The following is a 22620-nucleotide window of genomic DNA, read 5'->3' as shown; positions in this document are numbered from 1 at the left end:
CAGGCTGTAAGGTTCATTGTGCAAGGGTCTAAATTTGAGGCTCGCTGGTGCGAGTATCAGGGATGTTTGGTTGTGAGGCTAACAACAACTGTGAGGCTCATGAGGCTAGGATCAGGTTGCACAGCTCAGTGAGGCCCAGGGTGCAAGGCTCATGGTGGGAGGTTCAAGGTGGGAGGATCAGGGTGGAAGATTCACAGTGTAATGAACAAAGGCACCGTGTGAGCTAAATGTGCATGCAATGCTCAGGATGCATGGTCAGGGCAGTAAAGGATAAGTGTGTGTGGCTCAGATTGAGCAGCACTTAATTGAGTAGTACTTGCAGAAGAAACACAATAGAAACTTTCGGTCCCGATATTAGAAGAGCATGTTAACAATAAATCCATAATGCTTATTTGTTACTGATTTTTGAAGCTTTGCATGACAAGCTGTCACAATTAGATCAACTGTCAAGACGTGCCTATGTACTATATATTTTGACTTCCATTTTTCTGTTTAAAATTAGTTCCTGCCCCTTCTCTTTTTTTTTAATAAACTTGAAGGATGACAACTGAAGCCTGTCCTTGAACGAAACAGTTACAGAAACTAGCCAAGTGGAATATTCTCAAGTTGGATGACTCATTTGCGAGTTATTCAACTGCCAAAAAGAGAGGCTACATCAAGGTAATGTATTGCAATATTGCAAATTACACACCATAAGTATTGGGTTTATGCTTACGAGAGGAAAAGAAACACAAAATGTAAGCCTGTAAAAGTGTAAGCAGCAGAGATGAGAAAAAACTTTTCAATCTAGAATAATCCGGTACTCACAGGTCTTTGCTTGACACAAAACATCTTCCTTACTTTTGGACAGAACAACATCAGGTTCGAGAGATTGGCTTAATTGATATTTAATTTAATAATAATAATAATAATAATAATAATAATAATAATAATAATAACTTTATTTAATAAAGCACAAAACAATATCCATTAAAAATGTTCACCGGAGCTGTACAGAATTTTAAAATTTATTTGATTGTAAAGTTCTTTTTAATTATAAAAGATTGATAATTAATCCTTTCATCTGTTTTCATGTATAGTCTTTATGTATAGGCATATATGTTTGTTATACTTATGTATGACATGACAAAATAAATTGAATCAGAATCCAACATACAGATGCACCAGATCACCGGGGTTTTGTGCCGAATTTTAATCGGATGAATACAGTAGATTCCTGAAGTTATTGCTAATCATATTGCTGCATGTTTTGCTCCAAAATTGGTCTTCTTGAAGTTTTTTTTAGCTTCATGATGCAAACTTGGAGTGTATAATTTCAAATTGCATTACAAAAATTAATCAAAAATAGTGTGGCTTATTGATGTAAACATGTAAATAAATAAAGTAATAATTACAAGTATTTGAACAAAACATTAAATGAAATAAAATATTATGCAAGGTAAGTAATAAATATACAGTATATATACACAATATATGTGTGTATATAATGCATAAGCATATATAATAAACAGTAATTGCAAATATATACACAGTAAAATTTAAAGGGTTTTAAAAAGTTTCTGAAAAAAATACCTAGCAAGCAGTCATAGTGCTTTTGGCGGGTTATCTGAGTGTTTTACTAACTAAATTCAATCAATCAATCAATCAATCAATCGATCAATTAATCAATTAGGCAATGACTTCATTTAATAGTCTTTTACCATTGCATATTCCTGTCAGTAATTCATATATAATTGGAAACTTAAATATAGTGTGACATTCCCTCCCTTTCTTGACTTCTATTGTTTATACTTTAGTAACTGCATATTTCTGTCATTCATTCCTATATAATAATAAATACTTCATTTCATCAGGAAAAAACTTGATTCATCCCAAACAATTAACACAAATACAAAGTAGTAATTAAGTATAAAAAGCAGAAGGTTAAGAAAAAAATATAAAATGCGATATACAGTATTTCCTCCCTTATTTCCTCCCTTCCTTCACTTTCATTGTTTTTTAAAATCGGCTACCGTGGAATGCAAAAGTAGAAAGAAGAATATCATTGAAAATTATTCAGTGTAATTTACATTTGGTAAAACTATAGTTTATAAAATTGCATAACAGTAAATACAAAAAAGTTAAGTAGATAGAAGAATAGAAGAATATTGAAAATTATGCAGTGACATCAATCCTGTTAAAATTATTCAGTACTGTATGCATTAAGCTAAAAACCTTGAAAAATTTAATTAAACTATTAATTTGCTTACTTTGTATATACACTATTTTATCGGGTCTATGTTGAAACAGCACTGCCAACGTCTTGCAGCTCGTCACTGTAGGACTTCCAGTGTCATAGCCTAGCATGACCAGCTACGTAGTAGCTAATAGAGCGTTGTGCACATATTGGTAACAACGTAGTGCAAAATGCCTAGGCCTATGGATGTCCCTCGGAAATTTTCATTTCAAATTTAGCGAAAATGGTGTGTAGAAGTAAGTTTTTTAGCTTTCAATGAGGAATTAGATTGACCAACAATCCTTTCCTTGCTAATCACCAGACACATGAAATATACAGTTCTTATTCTTACAATGCTCTTAAATCGGCTGGTAATAATCAAGTGAATTATTTTCATAGTAATGATCTGAGAATCAGTACAAATTCAATTGTTTCAATGCATCTCTCATTATAAGTTAAGAACTTATTTCAGCCTTTTAAATTATGTATTCAAGGTTTTCATTTAATTTGTTTGGGTTTTTGCAGATTGCACGACAGGTTGTAGATATAAATAGAAGCAAAAATCCTCAGTCAGTAAGTGAAAGAGTAATTAATCAATTGCAATCCAGTAAGTTTATCAACAAGCCAAATCATTCATTAAAGGATTTCTGAGACTCACATATCCAGGAACCAGAAATAGGTTTGATTTTCATAAAGTAAATGGAGCAATAGGGGAAATTTAATTAGGCTCTGTATATATTTATTAATCAGCTTGCTCAAAAAACCTTCAAATCTGTAGCCTACATATTTATATCAACCACAGCTTCAGGGTAAATAATATAGAGATATGGAATATTATGTGTGGTAGATCAATTTTTGCAAAATTATATGTAACAGGATATTTCCTGTTCTATTTTCTGGATCTACCCATGATAATTCCTATCCCACTTGGATTTTGGATCTTTATTAAATGTTAAATTAATTTACAAAGCTAATGCAAAGCTAACCTGAACAATTAGCGACCTGCATAAAATCCCCAACACAGTCTCGTCCTCCATCCTGCGGTTTCGGAGAGTCGCATTCCCTCTTCCGACAGAAGCACCGTTCTTTTCCTATTGGACTGCTACATGGAACCCACGGCAACCACGGTCCATAACCACCATCAACTGTTACAAAATATGTAAACAACGCACAATACAATAAAAAGTTCTTAAGTTTCAATGTGCTCATGTTTGATAGGAGTTACTAATATCAGCTTTGCAACCCAAGAAAGAAACTTGTACGAGTGGTGAGGCAAACAGCTGTATGGTACGTGAACATGCCCAGATTGGCGATCGCTCTAAATTTGTCACGTATATTTCGATACATATGATATTTCTGTTGAAATTTATGTATGACTCATAACTTCCTGTATGTTGACCTGGAGTGTGTGATCTAACAATACTCTGCACTGTTGAGTGTACAACTCCTGTGTACAATACAACATTGTCATCATCATTAAACAAGTATTTAAAAATTATATATATTTAAATTATTAAATAAATTTAATTTGATTCACAGTTAAAATTTCTCCAAATTTCTTACAAAAGATACTTTTGTTTTGCTATTACAAAATTTAAAATAAAATATTTTCAAACTCATATCTTTATAATTATTGATAAATTTTCAACATATATTACAATTCATAGGAGTGAAATACAATAAATTGTATTATTCATTAAAAAGAAAAAATTCAGCTCATTAAAAAGCTGGTAAAAAATATTAAAATAGTTGAGAAATAATTTTAAAAATATAAATTAATTATGTAACTGAAATTAATTTGTGATTGCAAAGAAGGCAATTTTACTGCAAAGTCATAGCTCAAAGTCATAGCTCCACTCCTCCTTTTCTATCAAATCAACATTTTCAAATTGGTTATTTACCTGCAATACTGTGTTGGACAGGACAACTGTCAATAGATTGTTGCCACAGGGAATGATCTTTTGCACTAAACAATTAATGAGAAAAAGGGAAATCAGGAAATTAATCAATTTTAAATGTACTAAAATTAGCAACAATTTAACATTTATAACATTGCATTAATTTGATAGGTTAGTCTTAATGGCTTTTAGATTCTGACCTTCTTGACAACATTCTACAGTAACTTTGGCATGTCATTTCCCACCCCACCCATCTCCACCTGTTTTAAACTCACCACTAACAGTTAATCTGAAGCTTGTTATACACTACACCACATTTGTCTGTCTGACTTACCAGACAATGCTTTTCGGATATGTATGGTTGCATCAAATATATCTGAGCAAACAAAGCATGTATTTTTTTCTGTTTGAAGTCAAACAATGTAGTACTTCATTAAAAACAACACTTCATCAATTGAATCAATAAACAATAAATAACAAGCAAAATCTGATCAAACACATGTTAAATCTGATCAAACACATGTTAAATCTGATTATGGAGTAAAGTCCTGTCCAGGCCATCAAATTTTATTTGACAAAAACATGTGACATGCCTATATATGGTCATGATGACATCACATAATGACCATATATAGGCACATTATCACTATATGTGGCAAAGACCAGCCAAACCAGTCACTCGTCGCAAAAATCGATTTTGAGTTATTAATACAGGGTTAAAGAGTAAAATAAGAGCTATAAAATGGTTAAAAAAATCATTCAAATCCGACATTTCCTTAAGAAGTTACAAGCATTTAAGTATACAGCTGTTTAAAGAACAATATATGAGAAATCAGCCTTCAAAGTTTATGATTTCAGGCATTTCTCATGCAGAAGCTATCATAAAATCTTTAAAAAGTGTTGTTTTAACATTGAAATTGGGAAAAATATCAGCACAGCATGATGTATAGATACATAAACCTCAGTTTAGTGAAATAAAATTGATTTTTAAAAATTTTACATTCTAGCATGTTTTTGCTATTTTCTCTGAAACACAATTTGCGATGAATGACTGGTTTGGCTTGTCTTTGCCACATATATGGAACATCATTAGTAAAAAATTTTCTTGACATGTGACATGCCTATATACGGTCTATATATGAGCATACAACAGTTTTTTTGTCAGAGTTTTAAAGACGAGTTGAAACAGACATCATATCAAACATTAATTCTTACCTGTGTTTTGTGGTACACTTATTCTGTCTGAGATCCCAACCACAATATGGGTCTTTAGCATCAATACAATCCCTGTAGAATATAAACATTTTATAATGAATGGCTGCACTATCCCAATTATATGGTTTATTGTATAGATTCTATGGCCTTTTCTTAAGAGCTGAATTCATTGGAGGTAGAATGGATGGGGGAAGGATTGTTTACACAAGAATTAATATAATAATGAATCAGACATGAAATATTATGCTAACACTTTGAAAAAATTTAAATTTAATTTATTTTTTACACATTTAACAATGAGGGCCTATAGGCTGTGTTTAGCACAGCCTCCCATTGCAATACACAAGGAAGTTAGAATATGTGCTGCCAGAATTTTTAGAATACAAAAGCAAAGCTATAGAGTTGCCATTTGGAAATCCTTTTATAGCGTTTGAAATTCCAGTATCTGTCCCTGGTGTTAGCTCACTACTTTCCATCATAACAAACACTGGTATAGAGGGTAATTGATCACTCTGTTTAGAACTGTTTTAACAGTATTAAAATACCTAGAAGTTAGAAATCGATCACATCGCTGCAATGGCACCTGTATTATCTGACTGTTGGTTCCAACAAACAATACACCCTGAAAATTAAACAAATTAATAAATTAAATAAAATTTACATTTTAGGGCATAAAACAACAAGTTACAAAAAACTTGCATATAGTACAAAAGGTAACATCATGGGAATATTAGCACTGATAATACCCCATTCCCTACCCGAAAAATTACTTTTTAAGATAATTTTGTTTTGAAAGAATTTTGATATATGATATAATGATCAAGACATATTAATTAATTTCTGAATAGTTTGAAATGTGATTCTTACTAGAGTATTTATTTACATTTGGTTAACATCCAAACATAACAGCACGATCAATGAGAAAATTTATTGCAGATGAAGAAGACAAGCAGCATATTTCAAAATCCAGATCAATTTTGTGTTTCAAATTCTTGACCTTATTAACCTGTTGATGTGGGAATGGAGGGAGGTTGGAAAGGTTGTGACTTGGAAATAAATTTTACATTGTTGCCTAAAGTGAGAGTGACCTTTATACATCATTAATGTCACTCCTTCTCAATTCCCTTCCCCTTCATGTCTACCAAAATAAAAAATTGCCAATTATTTCAAAAATAAGTACCAGTACAGTATTATGTTTAGCATTGTATTTAATATACTAGGCTTTAATATACCTGAGTTTGTGTTACTTAACATAATATTTGTTTCTGACTACTATTTCTTAGAATTGCTATAGGCAATAATATGGAGCTCAAAGTATTTACATTTCCAACTGTGCATTGGATAGATTGCTCTCTAGTATCTTGATTGAAAAATATACAAAGGCCCACATGGGGCAAAACAAATGGCGTTTAGTTGTGCGCATGTTAAATATTGCTGAGTTGTGCGATAGATTTTGGTAGACCCTGCTGGCAGTTCTGTCTCACCAATCAGCTTTCAGTCGGATTTTAGCAATTTCACAGGACATGAAAATGTTGCTAAAAATTCTATATTTGGTCAAAAGCCAAACATAACAGTACTAAAAAAAAAATTAACAGTTCAAATCCTTGACCCTGTTAACAAAACTACCACATTTACCACACTCCTAGGTCGGATGTGATTGACTCTCATTCTTTGAATGCGGATTAAATGTTGATTCCGAGATTCCGGGAAAAATAATAAACATGGTTTATTGTATCTTAGTAGGGGCAACTTTTATAGCAAAGCAATGTTATGCTTTGTCATTAAAGATCTTTTATGAATCATTTTTTTATTCATTAATTTTACATTACATATTATTCTATACAGGTCTCCCTACAGTTAAATACCACTTCTGGGACCAGGATTTTCATGGTCTTTAGCAGCTTTAGAATAATAAAGACAAATCACATTTGTTAATTTGGAACCACAGAAAGATGGTCTTTAATTGGAGGGAGACCTGTATATTAAAAATCATTTAGTTATATAACAACACTAAACTGCAAAATGTTCCTTAACTATAAAGAGAAAAAATTTATGAGATTTAAAGAACAACCTAATTACTAACTTTAAAATATGTCCTACTATCTCCAAGGTGGCCCACATTTCAATTTTACCTGGATTACTTTTATGTATCTCTTGGGTTAGTGTTAGGAGGTAGTTATAAATCTTTGGTACAAATATTTTGGTTTGGATGTAGTGCAGGGTTTAAAGAAACATACTAGTTTCCAAAAATTGATTTCATATCTTTTCTTATCCGCAACCACTTTTTTCAAATATCTACTAACTAAATACTTGATCTCAAGCTACTGATTTGTTTTTTTAATTTTTTTCAAATTTGTGTTTTTCTGTTTATATTTTGAATATTCCTTGTTTTTACAAATTTACCTTTTTTTAACTGTACAAAAATTCTGAGTTAATTTCAAATCAGGATTTTAAATTTTGTTAAGTTTTTTAGCTTTTTCAGTTAAGTTAATTTAAAATCAGCTACTTTTTTATGTTTCTCTTTTGCCTTTACTGTATGTTTTGATGATGGAGCAAGGGCAGTTTCAGCTTGTACCTATTCCTTGCTCCTGGCAAGATTGTACTTTTAATTTGCCGAATAAATATTATTATTATTGTATTTTGTTTTATTGTGACAATTAACACAATCTCATATTTATTTATTTTTTTTTTTTTAAATAAATAATGGTGTTTTTTTTTTTATTTTCATACGTGCCTTTTTCTTGGAAAGCTTGATAACTTTAATTCCTTCATTATGACCAACCTGGAAAATGAGAGAAAACATAGTAATAAGATACTGTAAAAAGATGGGTGAGATGTTTCACTGGTGGAAGCATAAGTGGTCGGGCCAGGGCTGCCTAGAATCCTATAAAGAAGGTCAGGGACAAAGCCCCTAGAAACTAGTACAATTTTGGGTTTTGAATTGTGTTGTAGCTACCGACACATGACGTGATCATCAGAAATAAAGGGACAGCTGATAACATCTGACCATGTATGAAGGATGATGAATCAGGCAAAAGCTATAGGTTCACAAAGGCAAGTGAATCAATTCCAGCAGGTAAAATTGGTATTATATATTTCGTAGTGTAATTTCATTAATGATGTGTGATAAATGAAGCGTGCACTTACTGGTAAGGCATCAAACTTTTCCAAGACACATGTAACATCAGTCCCTGGCAGTTTCATCAACTTCTGTATTTTTCCTTCCTCTTTGAAAACAAACCACCAAAAGCAATACATATCATTTTAATTTTGAATTATAAAAAGTAAATAATATAATGTCCTTCTGCTGAAAATTGTTTCCAATCTGTGTTACAAATATTTCTCATAATGTAAAACAATAAAAACAGTCCACACTTGCAAGATGAGACATGTCCAATTTATATATTGAATTACTCAACACAAATTTAGTAATTCTAACACCAGACATGTTGACTATCTTGTGAATAGTACACACTCACTCATGTACTAATAGTTTAATATCTTCCCAGGGTACACAATAACCTTAAAATTAAATTGTGTGATAAATGATTTTTTTTTTTTTTGGTTTCTGTACCAGTTTTATACTTTATAGGCATTTCTGAATAAACATGCATCTAATATTTCATCATTCCTCCTGTAAAGCATGTTGAGTTGATATGTGAAGATGTGCTATATAATACATATACAAGTATCCCTCTAATTAAACACCCTGTTAAACACTACTTTTTCTGTGGTCACAAGTTAACAACGTCTTTTATCTTTATTATTCTAGTTAGAGACCAAAGTGCCAAAGACAATGGAACCCTGGTCCCAAAAATGGAATTTACTTAGAGCGAGACCTGTATTTGTATTATTACAGTATAATTATGTACTCACACTGTAAATTCATCATATTAACAGCATTTTAAAATAGTTTTATGAAAAAAAAAAACTTTATGTTGATCCTATGTTGACATTTGCAAATATGTAATAAAGATGTTTTAAACACAATCTAATGTAATTTAAGTACATTATTGTAAGTAGTATTTTATTTAATTTTAAATACAGTATTTATCGTGATTTGTAATACATTGTCAATTTACATTTTATGTATCCTTTCACACTGGCCTTGGAAAGAGCCGTTTGGTAGTGAATCAGTTCACTCCGAGCATGCTCTGACAATCCTGTATGAACAGGTGGAATTACTCAACTTTGTATTTAGGTTGTAATAATATCCTAAGGACTAAATAAATTATATTAAAAATTATAAAATCATGCCATCATTACTGAAACTGACAATTATATTTTGTTGAATGTCACTTGTTAAACTAAAAATAATTTTAACAAATTGAATTTGAGCTTAATTCAATTTTTCCTTACCTGATCCAACAAACATGACATGAAAAGATGAGTTTTTTCCTTTAACCACGTCAACTACAATCTGTGAAAGCCTAAGAATTTAAGATTTAAAATTCAAATATAAAATGTGAATAGATTATAAGTTTAATAAAATATGGTTTAAATAAATTTATCAAAATCGAAAACAAGATTAATAGTATTATTAGAACATCTTTATAAATATGGTATTTACAATTTTTAAACTTAATCACTATCATGACATAGTAAATTAGGATAATTATTAATTTAAATTAATTATAACTATTAAAAAGTGGACAAATAATAGCAAATTTTATTGACATATTATTTTGATACTGTACCACCTCATTAATAAAGTAGGCATAATAATAATAATTTCATATATATTATATTCTGCTATTATGCCTAATTTCTAATATAGGAAAAAAAACCTGCAGATACTTTTAAAGAATCTTCCCAGAATTTGGCATTGGTGGGTTGGCATGTTTCATAAAAATGCAATAAGTGAGATACCACAATTAAATCATTGCCAGAGTGTAATGATTGATTTTAGAGAAAGATTTTTTTTTTGGAAGACATCCTCCCCTTGCCTTACATTATTTAAGATGGCTTTTTAATAAAAGACATACGCTACAAACCTGTCCGTTGTGTCCTTTTCAATAAACTCTGGCCGTTTGCCTGATGGCTGTACAGCTTTGTCCATCAACTGGTACTTTCTTGCTTCAGATAGCTTTCTGACAGTTAGGAATTCAGACACCTTCGAGTCACCACGTTTTCCTCTTATTTGGCACTGAAAGTCAGATTATTAGATACATGACAGAATCAATTGCATGGCTTTGGATGAATTTGCAATTATTTTTTTTAAATGAGTGTCAAAAAACCTTAAAACATTAAACACAAATTTCTTTGTAATTTTATGAATAAAAAGTTAATAAAGGTGAAATAAATTGAAAAAGGAAGTGAGTAGATAACTGCATTTGATTTAATTTATATTTTCTTTTGGCTTCTCTATTTCTTTGTAAAATTTAATAAATGAAAATGATGGTTAAGGTGTTCTCCCTCCAATCTCAAAGTGGTGGGTTCAAATCCAGGACACATCACGTCAAGACTTGTCTTGTATAACAAATATTCTGGTTCCATGCCACATATGGCGAGACTTTTATACCTTGTTTCGTGAACTTCATTTTTTTTTAAATCGTCAGAGGAGGGCAGAAAATAAAATAAAAATTAAATTCTGTTTTCTTATTTATCAAATGGTTTTGCCAAAAACATCCAGATGGGGAGAAAATAAAAACACAATGTTATTGTTAAATGTAAACAGTGTAGTAATGTGATGATTACATGCTTTAAATTTATATAATTAGAAAGAAAATACATATTTCATTTTTGGTTATTTCAAGGTAGTGGAGGGCATAATAAAAATAAAGTAAATTTAAATTTTTTCATGGCGACGGGTGTGTTAGTTTTATTTTTATTAAAAAATCATGATTATTGGTGGGTTTGTTAAACAAAGTATAAAAAAGTCTCGCCTACAGAGACAATTGGTTATAGAGCATAGAGGGTTTTACATTAAGAGCTGACATACATACCGACTCATTACTCCATTTACATAATTACATATTAGCATTTAACAATCATACAACTCAATTTGAGTACAGAGGGCGCACTAGGACAGCCTATTACTGAATAATGTCTCCACAAGTTCATGAAATATAAGGCAAAAGACACCATAAATCTTTGTAGCGGAGACGGACTATATCCTGTGAGGTTTATTAAGACTGATGCCGATTAGTTTCCACACGGAAAAGCACTAAACATGTTCGAAAATTGCACTTAATGATGCCTGGATTCTTAAGGGAACATTCATCATTCGCGTAAAATTCATTGCTATAGATCCAAAGCCATCAATATAAATCTGTATCATATATTTGTTATCATGTGATCATATATGCAGCACTGCAATGATAATCACTTACTATTTCACTCATGTAATACATGATTAGAGGGTTATGTATCATGGTTGTGTGAGTATGCTCTAAGGAATGGTGATTATGGGAACACATATAAGTTTAATTCATCATTTTCAAATCGTTCAGCATACAACATTAATATAGAGAACGTGCCTGTCTGCATGTAGTTAATAGAAGAGTAGAATAAAATTCAATATTTGTTCGCCCTCCAATTAGAGACCACATTTGGGACCTGAAAATCTGAGGTGGTCTCAGCGTTCATTGTCTAATTAGAGGGTTAACTTTGGGTGAAAAGGTTGAACATTACTAGTTGGTACTTTGAAAAGGTGTCTCAAATTAGAAGGGTCTTGGATTGAATAGTGAATAGCAAGGAAATAATTTCAATTAGAAAATGAAGCATTTTTCTTGCTAAACAGATGCATTGGTACAGTAGTAAGAAGTTTCTAAACAATAAAATACTAATAATAATAATATTGTTGATTTATAAGGTGCAAAAAGTTTTTTTTTTTTCCCTGGAATATTTCCAGATGACGTACAGTGTGTTTACAAATGTAGTAATACATATATTGTATCAGCATATTTGTATAATGGGGTTTTATAAAAAAAAATTGAAGAGACAATTTGGCCATTTTGATAGTACAAACAGGGGGGAAGATGGTTTGGGAAAAAAGGGTGAAGATGGTTTGGACAAAACAGGATTACTCTGTGGCTATTACACATTTTATAATTTTTTACAATTGATAATCATAATAAAAATCAGTAGAAAAAACACAGTGAACCTGATCAGTAGGCCACTATTGAGCCTGTGATCAGGTTTATGATTAAAGACAGTTGTTTGTATTATTAAATGCCTCATGGTGTTTTTTTCTTATTCAAAATAAAAATTTATATATAACTTTGTTTTTCAAATTTGAATTCTCCATGGTGTTGGCAATTGTACTTTTTCATGCTTTAAAGAATTTTTCTTGCAAGGTTGAAAATATTAATACTCAATTACAGAGAAGAGGAGTGACGGTTCTCAGATGAAATACTATATTTACACAACCTTTAGCAATCGCATCAAAATATACTTAAATTCTCATAGAATAGGCTTTAAGGGATGATCCGGCCAAATAGAGGGTACATTCATAAAGGATTATCAACACTTTCTATGAAGAATTTTTTAAAGAGTATAAGAAAAAAACAAGAAAAAAAAATGTAAAGAAAAAAAGTTTAACCACGACTTACGGCGAAGTTTGGCTTTGAATTTTTCTTAGGGACCCACGTTGCACGAGACTTGTGCTGATACTGGTAGTCGCTTGAGAAAGCCACTTCTAAGTCATCTAAGTGGTACTTGCACACAGCCGATCCTGATATACTGTACCTAGCAGAAAATGTAAAAACATATTTGTAAATAATATTAATATCTGTACACTGTTACAGCACCAGTGCCTCCCATTCAATGGTCATGGCATTTCAACACCAGGCATAGAAAATTAATAAAGAATATAAAAGAAACCAATACACAGGTTTCAAAACTTGAGTTTGATATTGATAATACACTAGAAATTCAAAGATTATACATTAATGTCATGTGATGTCATCATGACCATATTTAGGGATGTCACATATTTTTCTCAAATAAAATGTTATAATTTGGACAGGGCTTAAAGATCTAACAGGGTATTAACTTTCCACACATCAAAACAATTCAGTTTTTTTAACTGATTTACAGATGTTTCAATACGAAATACTTAAATTGATTACAGGCCAATTTAAGAGCATACACAAAAGAACATACGATCGTCTATGTATTAATTGGCCAGGACACCATGTCCTGGTTCTATTTTTCATGTGAGAGCGAATAAGTTACTTCAATTTACAAAGGTTAGATAGGTCTTCTTCTTATGTACATATTCAGCAATTCAAACATTGAAATAAATGTAATTAAATGCGTAAAGAAATTTCAAAAATATATTTTCAAAAATAATTTTTTAACAATTAATTGTATATAAAATAATTTATTTTATTTTTACCTGTCTGTTGTGAATATGCCATATATTACTTTTTCCTCTGGTATATAGTGAGTACTTTCTGGAGAAAGAAAACAAAAATATTTAACTTAGATATTGATTTAAAGAAAATTATGATTTCCTGAAAGAATCCAAGCCAGCAACACTAGAAAGACAAACGAGGCAACATAACATATTCACTCTGTGATTTTAGCACTCTGAGGCCTTACACAGACTTAAATAGAAAACAGTGTGCCTAGAAAAAAGAAGAAAAAAAAAAGTCTGTGACTTCTTATGTTGTGAACATTTGAAATTATTTCACACTTAAAATAAAATGTAACTTACACTCAATTGCTAAATTTTGGCCATTTTGGTTTTTTGCACATAATAAAATTAATATAACTGTTTTCAACATTTGTTAAAAATTTTCTGTGAAATTTTTAGGTATGTGAAATCAACTGAGGTTCGAAATGCACGATGTTGTTTGTGGTTTCCTTATTCACCGTGTTTAATCTTTGCAGGAAATTTATTTTATCCAGGTATGATTGCAGTAAAATCTAGGCTTAGACAGAAGCCTTGATGTTTGCTAAGCATCAATGCCTACAAAAAGCTTTCAGTAATCAAGTCGTTTGTAAGAAATTCATAAATATTCTAGCGATTTGGTTTAAAACTTGAGCTTGGCATTGATGAATTATTTCACTTGACAGATAATAATCACGCTAGTCCATGAACATATTTTTAGTATACTGTACCAAAAATTCTGACAACATAATTCATATTTACTCCTGAGGAATGGAAAGAGACAGTTCTGTAATCTTTCGAAAATGACGATGAAAATTATTATGCCATAGACTGTAAATGAATCTACATTTGCAAAAGATACTTCCTAGTACAATGTCAGTGGGTACATCAGCCCTTTGGAATTTGAATTGAAAAAGCGTTTGTTTTAAAATCTGAAAAATAAAATCTTATAAAATTAATTTAACTCATTAGAATACTTAAAGATAATAACGTCAAATGAGACACAGGTTTAGACTGTTTTGCTATGTAGCACATTTAGTAGATTACAAGCCAATTTAAGGGCCGATGCAAATGAATGTAGGAAAGGTCTTATTTATGCATCGATTTAAGAAAAGAAAATGTTTTCTCAACTTCAATTGAAAGCAAATAACCTATGTAAATACACAATTCAAACACCTAGGGAGCATAAATGGGTACCTGGAAAAATGTAAATGGTTTCCAAATGGAATTGGTCTGGTATTGAATTAGCTGCCTAACTAGAAACAATCCCGAGGGGGGCAGAGAAGGTTGTAAAATGGTGTGTTGTTGCCTAATGTATTTAATGACCAAGAAGTATGACAGTGATGTAGATAAGAGCACTGCTATTACACTTTTTGTTTTATATAAGAACCAGTAAAATTTTGCCCAAACTCAGTGTTCTTATTTTTTGGCCGATTTCAGGCTCAAACTGCTCTTAGTTTGTTCTTATTTTTACACATTTTTCAAACAAAGAAAACTATTAGTATATTGCTGTCTTATAAGTGGTATTACATTGTCACACCAACTGCAAAATAAGGTACAGATAAGATTTGTTGGTTTTTCTTATTTCTTTTAAATAAAAATTTCATTTGACATTTTACCTCAGCCTCAATTTGTTTTTATTTTGTCCTTAATTTGTAAGCAATTTCAGCCTCAGTGTTCTTATAAATGTGTTCTTATAAAAAACAAGTGTAGTATTGCTCCATAGGCCCCGGCCTATGATATAACAATTTACAAAGATGCTAATATTCTATTTCATTTTATATATTTGTGTATGAATGATGACAATAAATCCAAGTAGGAAAAAACTTGAAAAAAGAGGGATCTCTTTTTTCACATTTTCTTTTTAATAGATGTCAGCTTTTCTAGATGTTTAATCCCAGGCCAAATTAGAGGAAGTTCAAAAATTTATAACATATTTGGTTGTAAAAGACTGATGATATAATAGCCATGTGACTTTTATTTCACTGATTATAAATATAATGGTATTTTTCAAGAAGCCTGTGAATGGACAAGGCATCCCTCTTAAAGATTGTGGAATTAAGTTACCGTAAAATGTACAAAAAACCAGAAAACAGGAATAATAATTAAAAACTAAAAGGATCATGGAATATGTATAGATTTTAATACCGTGTCGTCTTTCCTTTTCGATCATGTACTATTATTTTAGGCGGATAATAGCCCTTGATGGTTTATGCAGCAATACAGTATAACATTAAATTGAAGAATTAAATAAAATTCCTTGGAATATAATTATTTAAGTCAATATGGTATTTTCACAAATATTTAGGCAATTTTAATCTTTTAAACTAATAGATTTAATCTATGGAGATTACAAGACTATCACATCTGTACTGCCCTCAGCAAACCTCCAAGATTGTCAGAGGAATAAATCCCCCGAAAAATCACTTCCAAATGGTGAGAAATATTTTATTCTGAAATGACATACAAAATAAAATTTGAAAATATCTTCAAGGTGAGATAATTATACAGATGATGTTTCTTCACATTAATCATTAATGATGAGATATATGAGAATACTTAAAGGGTCACAAGTTCAAATAATGATGCATTAATAATGGTTTGTAGAGACAGTCTGGGAATTTGAGCCATGTTCCCTAATCTAGTGTTGATACCTGATGGCTTTCTGATATTCAGAGAACATAAATAATCTTGAAGTATACACTTTATAATGTATTAACCCAAGTTTTTTTAAATTCTTATTCAGAAAAATGGACCAACACTAAGAAGTACTAAAATAAGATTGGATGTATAATACACTGGTCTCTTATGGTGCAGAATTATTGAAGATGTACTGTCTGTCATAAGCTAAAAGAAAGCTAAAAGAAAAATTCAGTTACATGTTTGAATTTGTTAGTTCCAGTAATGAACTTTATACAAAAAATTATTGAAAGATAACAAATTTTGCCAACTCAATTAATAGACAGTTAAATACCTTTGCTGTATTCTTTTGCATAGACCCTTAAATTGACTTAAAATTAATTTAAGAATTTTTATAGTAAAATGTCTATTTTTTTTCAATTTGTTTCTGGTTGGAGGTTAATAACCTATTTTACCATTTCAAATTAAATTTTTGAATTTTTCCTGCTTTCTTCTTTCTTTTGGAAGACAGTGCATCTTTAATGCAAGTTGGCGCAATTACGTATAATAACCAGACCTATATGGCGACAACTTAAAACCTTCCAAATTCTCAGAACACAAAGACTATGTTTCTAAGCTGATATCCATAATTATCCTTTGGCCATCACTTGGTTGCTGCAGCTCAAGAGGACGAATCAATTCACAAGATGCTAAATACATAGTAGTTTTATCATTTTAATTACTACTACCTATGATAATAATAATGAAGAATTGGCAATGTTAATGATGATAAAAACAATAACAATATCAAATAACAAATAATAGTATTTAATCCTAATAAATGGTTGTATATGTACGAAATATGATTTAATATGTTATAATAATAAAATATTGCTTAAGTTGTCACTGGCTGTAATCGGCTTGTGTGTAAATTGGTGAAATGAAAATTTACAATCAAAAATATGTTTGGCGCCCTCTACAGATAAAAGATGGTTCATGAATGCATTGATATATTAGAAATAATAAAACAGACAATATACACCTCCTATGAAGCTAATTATAACTGGCATGCTGAAATGAAACAAGTTTGTGACATGAATAAACTAAAAATATTTTTTCTTAGACGAAATATTTTCCTTGGCAGAAGTCAATTTAGATTAGTGGTAATTAGATGACTTAAAATAGCTGTGTCAAAATCATAAGATGAAGAATAATAGACGAGTAACACTTTGTGACTAGCAGTAAGTGAAATTTATGCGCCAACAGTTTATGGCAGTTTCATCAGGTGAGCGTCTCACCAGACGAAGTAGGCATCTTCAAATTACATTAAACTACTTCCATAAGAATGAATCTGATTGGCTGGTTAAATTGACATGAATAAAAATATTCGAATTTTTCTTCTTTCTACATTAACTTATCACATGTAAGATTCCATCAGCAAATCTGATTGGCAGAAAAATCCTCATCACATACCACCATACAAGTAATGATCTAAAATAAGAAGAAAATCTAAAAAGAAAGATTTGTAACTTACTAATTAATAAGTTGGTGAAGTGATACTTACGAAGATCATTGAAATAAAAGGGGAAAGAATCAGGTAAAGAACAGTTGATTCTTGCTTTAGTAAATGTTGTCCAATGATCATCTCTATCATATTCTCCTCCAACATCATTCTAAAATAAAATCATAAAATTACAAATTTGCCATTAAAAATTAAAACAAATAATATAAAAATTATATGATAAATAATAATTAACCTTTAAATATTTTAAATAATAATTACACTAGTTATGAACTTTGGCCATACCTGTATCTCCTAAACATTACTGAATAAATATCAGCCAATAGGAAGTGCTAATACAAAAGCTTTCAGTCAGTAAGATTGATGTTGCAAAAAGGCAGACAGTCACGTTATCGTCATCTGCTTGTATTTCGTCGTCTGCTTCATTTCACTGAATATTTTATTAGCTTACATTACAACATTCATAGAAAGATGATTATATCATAAATATTTGAAAATTTTCATTACCTTACATATTCTAGCCACTCTTGAGTATACTGTCTGTAAAAAATTAAAGAAAATGATAGCAATGTAAAAAAAAACATTAATGAAAAACTACAGTACCGTACATCAAAAAATTAAATTAAATCTCTTAAGAAAAAGAGAAATTTGAGTAATTTAGCGAATTTATCCAGCTTCTGAAAAAAATGATGTTTCTCTGATTTGATTTCAATTCAATATTATTTACAAACCCCATAGACAGAGGGTGCAGACCACCTCAGCCCCACCATGGACAAAAGTCTATGGAAATGGCACTCCCAACTGAAAATTTGAATGTATTTTTTTTTCTATTTTTTTATATTGAAAAATTTATGGGAGGGAAGGGGCCTATAACGAATAATGTATAAAAATTAGAGTAACTAGGGCATATTTTAATAAAAAGTCAATAAATGTGTTTTTATTGAGTTTTATTTTAAATATATAGAAAGCATATTTCACTTTATATTGTTTAAATTTCCCACAAACAGAAAGTCTTACCCTTAGGCTAATGGTTTAGACAAGAGTAAATGAAATAAAATATGATTGGAAAAACAGAAAGGTATTATATATTATTAACCAAGCAGAAAAATAAATTTGCTATCCTATACTTAATGTTCCTAAAATTTAACATTACTTCTTGTAGTGTGAAAACCCCCTATCATCACCATTCTTTAGTGTCCTGAGCCAAAATGTAAATTGGCACCACACAAATGCATCACATTTGAACATGTCATTAAATTAGTGACAAATCAAGTTAGATTTGGAGCGTGGACCAGCAACCATTTCAATAGTGATATTTACAGCTTGACATCTGCTCCGATATCATCCACCACATCTTACTCAATTTATCATACAAGATCACTAACGCTTCATACAGTTTACATTATACGTACTAATGCTGTAGTTAAGAACATTTCATAAACAATGTAATAATGCTAAAAGTTACATCAATTATGCCTTTTAAATACCTAAAAAGACAATAGGTGTGAACACTTTATATAGTGGTTCAGAACTAAAAACTAAATTAAATATTTGAAATGAACTCTTTGTAGGCCAAAGTTATTGGCTTTTATGATGATAAACACATTAACATTGTTAAATACTATGCTACAAAAGGTCCGACTGCCAGGGATTCGTTGGAACGCAATCCTATCTCAAAAAGCACTTCCACGAAGGGGCGTGGCCTTTACAAGATGCGAAGCAACGTGTACGAGTTCCGGAATTATGTGTAGGACGCCCTCTATTTTACTTTAAACGTTCCATTGTCTGCATACAAAATAAGGGCAGTCAGATCTTTTGCAGTTCTACACTCTTTGATTATAGGTTATACATTTGATTACTGATACTGTAGAATATAAATTAGAATTTATCATAAACAGCGCCAAACAGAAGTGATCAGATATAATTTTCACTTCTTATAATTAAATAAAAATAGAGAAAGCATTTGGAACAATATGTATCTGGCATGCTGTTTTAATATTATACTAGATATTGATCAACAACAAATAATTCCATTAATTACTATAGCTATACACAGTTGAAAATGTTAAACTACCATACTCATTTTTGTGTAGATTAACCTATTATTAGAACTTGTAAATTAGGAATTTGTAGTTTTGTAAGTTGATCAATCATTTTAATTAACCGTTGATCAATTAGTGGCGCAGCAGGTATGGTTCAGGCTCTCAGTCATGAGGTTGCAGGTTCGAATCCCATTAGTCTACTCACTTTAATCTCCCTACACCACAGAGAATGAATTAGTAAGATATGAATCTTCTACTGTATGTTTAATTTATATGGTGGGTTCTGAATATTTATGCATGTATAGGAAACTCATTATGGATCTGAGGAAGTTGGGTATGATTGTGTCTACAATTCTGAGACTTACAGCAACAATGCTATATAAATGCAAAGCAATTTATGATTATGAATATTATTATTTTTTCGAAATTTAATATGCTTACCTTTCCACAAGTGCTGTGTTCTATACCCGTTTCGCGGAAGAAGAAATAAATAAATGGACCGATTTCATAAGATGATACAAAATTAGGCTCTGAAAAATAAATGAATTATGGAAAATGCATGATAAATATTTTATTCCCTTTGGTTTTTATGAATTAATTTCTAGTCTGCCTAACATTTTAAAAAATTAATATCAGCAAAGCATTATAACAAGAAAAATAATAGGTTTGATTGAAATGTTAATAACTTAAATATTAATAACTTAAATATTAATAACTTAAATATTAATAACTTAAGTATTAATAACTTAAGTATTAATAACTTAAATATTAGTAACTTAAATGAAAAATGATTGAGGAAAAACCCCAGAAAAACCAAATTTTGACAAAAAGCAACATAATACTAGCTTTGTAATGTAAAAACTTCATTTGGCTTACTACTTCTGGCTTCTAACCCACAGATGAACCCTTTTCACCGTCACTTAAGATAGGTACTATTGAAAATCTATTTATCAATCCATTAGTAGTTTCAAACTACGGCAAAAAAGAAGACAGCCTTAGGGCTTGAATTCAAGTTAAAAAGAACGGGATACATTTTTTTTTGTGCAAATGACCTCTGACATTTCATTTTGAAATGCTTTTTTTTCTTCTATACAGTACATTAATTTATGTACTTTTTTACTGTGTTTCTGTTCAGGACTCCAAAAATGACCAGCCTTCATTGAAATTGAGTTGATCATTTACAAAGTGTGATAAGCTTGTGATATGTTTCAACTTAATTTGAGCCATTTTACAACACAATATGATGTATTTATTAGTAAAGTAAAGTTTCTCTACATTTGTGATGTGTTTTGTCTTGATTATAAATTACATTACAAATAAAAACAAGAAAATACAATATAGAAATACAAGATGAATAATAAATGAACAAGAGTTTGTATTTTCAGTTCCTTGATTTAAAAAAAATATTTTTGGGTCAATACGAAGTCAGAGAAATTGACATTATTCAGTGGGCTTATCATTACTTTCTAAACAATATTAAGTTATAAATGAAAGTGAATCATATATACATAAATCTTCCTTCCATGTATACATATGAAACCTTAATCAGCAGTTCAAAGTTTAAGTTCAAAGCATTTATTTTATCACACCTGACCACTTTCAGGAACCTGTCAACAGGTAGGCCTACACTAAAGTTAAAATACAGGTAACATCGTAAAATTAATGTAAAAATGTTCATCATTATTTTCCTGAAATCAATGTTTTGTTGTCAGTTTGAGCGATCGCCGGCAATGAACCAATTTGCCCTTTGAGTGAGAGCTTGCCTAACATGTTTTAGTTTTCACTTTTCGAGTATTGTAGGCTTGACTAGATAGTTGCCTTACATCATGAGAGCATCAGTGAATGTGCCCGGCCAACCATTGCTTGTTAATGGTCTTAAATTGTGGGCAAACGATGCAGTGATGTTTGGTTTACCTGCTCAGTCATTTTACTCTGCATTTAAATAGTTTCTTGATATAACAATAGGTTGCTTTTTAATAATTATTTATAATCATCTTTTTAAGCGCATTGAGACTTCGGTAAAATGCGCTATATCAGGTCCCACTACATTACATAATAATAATAATTGTTGACTTATATAGCGCATATTGTAGACTAACCTCTATGCGCTTTACATTATTACCCCCGGTCACTGGATCAAGCACATGGAACAACCATGGAGGTATAAATTTATTCCTCCATGGAACAACACTCATGCCCCATAAGGTTGCAGCTGTAATCAGCGCATGGTTGTGTTTGAACCTGCCAAGTACCCACTTGTACTCCTGGGAGGAGAGAGACAACCGTAGATAAAGTGCATTGCCCAAGAACACAAGCAACTTGCACAAGCGAGAGTTTCGAACCCCGACCTTGAGGTCGGGGGTTCGAAGCCACAACCGATGCACCAACCACTTCTACATTAAATTAACCAGTCTACTGATTGTCGGTGGCAGCGTGATAAAAATGATCCATCACACAAGCCTAATCGCGCTGTCCATAAAATTGTTTTAGTCAATTGTAGGGGATGCTGTTTGCCTCCCAGTGTACCAAACATCACCACCAACTGTAGGCCTACGGGCTTCAGTTCTTGCACTGTAAAGTACAAAGATTAGACAGCATGGCAGCCTTCAAAATAGAAGAATATTAACATTATAAAATTGAAACACTATCATAAAACTGGGAGAAGATGGAAAAAGATTCAATTAATTAATTGTGTACTTCAGTTTTTTCATTTTTATTTGAATTGTTAATTTTTGTAGGTTTTTGAAGTACCGGTATTTGTTTTGATATTC

General features: G+C 30.9%; 1 protein-coding gene across 2 annotated transcripts in view; it reads right to left on the bottom strand.

The window, feature by feature from the left end:
- LOC117105235 (semaphorin-5A-like) overlaps window positions 1-22620 on the bottom strand; it is a 66519-nt gene that overhangs the window by 9313 nt on the left and 34586 nt on the right. For both annotated transcript variants that reach the window (XM_033246316.1, XM_033246317.1), the window contains exons 7-19: window positions 20291-20379; window positions 18315-18347; window positions 17850-17958; window positions 13670-13727; window positions 12882-13017; window positions 10323-10474; window positions 9688-9758; window positions 8476-8555; window positions 8063-8110; window positions 5874-5950; window positions 5329-5400; window positions 4117-4181; window positions 3202-3360 (exon numbers count right to left, since the gene is read on the bottom strand). In XM_033246316.1, coding sequence (XP_033102207.1) covers window positions 3202-3360; window positions 4117-4181; window positions 5329-5400; window positions 5874-5950; window positions 8063-8110; window positions 8476-8555; window positions 9688-9758; window positions 10323-10474; window positions 12882-13017; window positions 13670-13727; window positions 17850-17958; window positions 18315-18347; window positions 20291-20379 — 1149 coding nt within the window. The remainder of the gene's footprint in view (window positions 1-3201; window positions 3361-4116; window positions 4182-5328; window positions 5401-5873; window positions 5951-8062; window positions 8111-8475; window positions 8556-9687; window positions 9759-10322; window positions 10475-12881; window positions 13018-13669; window positions 13728-17849; window positions 17959-18314; window positions 18348-20290; window positions 20380-22620) is intronic.

This window comes from Anneissia japonica, unplaced genomic scaffold, assembly GCF_011630105.1.
Source record: "Anneissia japonica isolate Jap-2015-1 unplaced genomic scaffold, ASM1163010v1 scaffold287726_len2788222_cov184, whole genome shotgun sequence".
NCBI lineage: Eukaryota > Metazoa > Echinodermata > Crinoidea > Comatulida > Comatulidae > Anneissia > Anneissia japonica.
The sequence above is the reverse complement of the archived record's forward strand: the minus strand, read 5'-3'. Positions and strand labels throughout refer to the sequence as shown.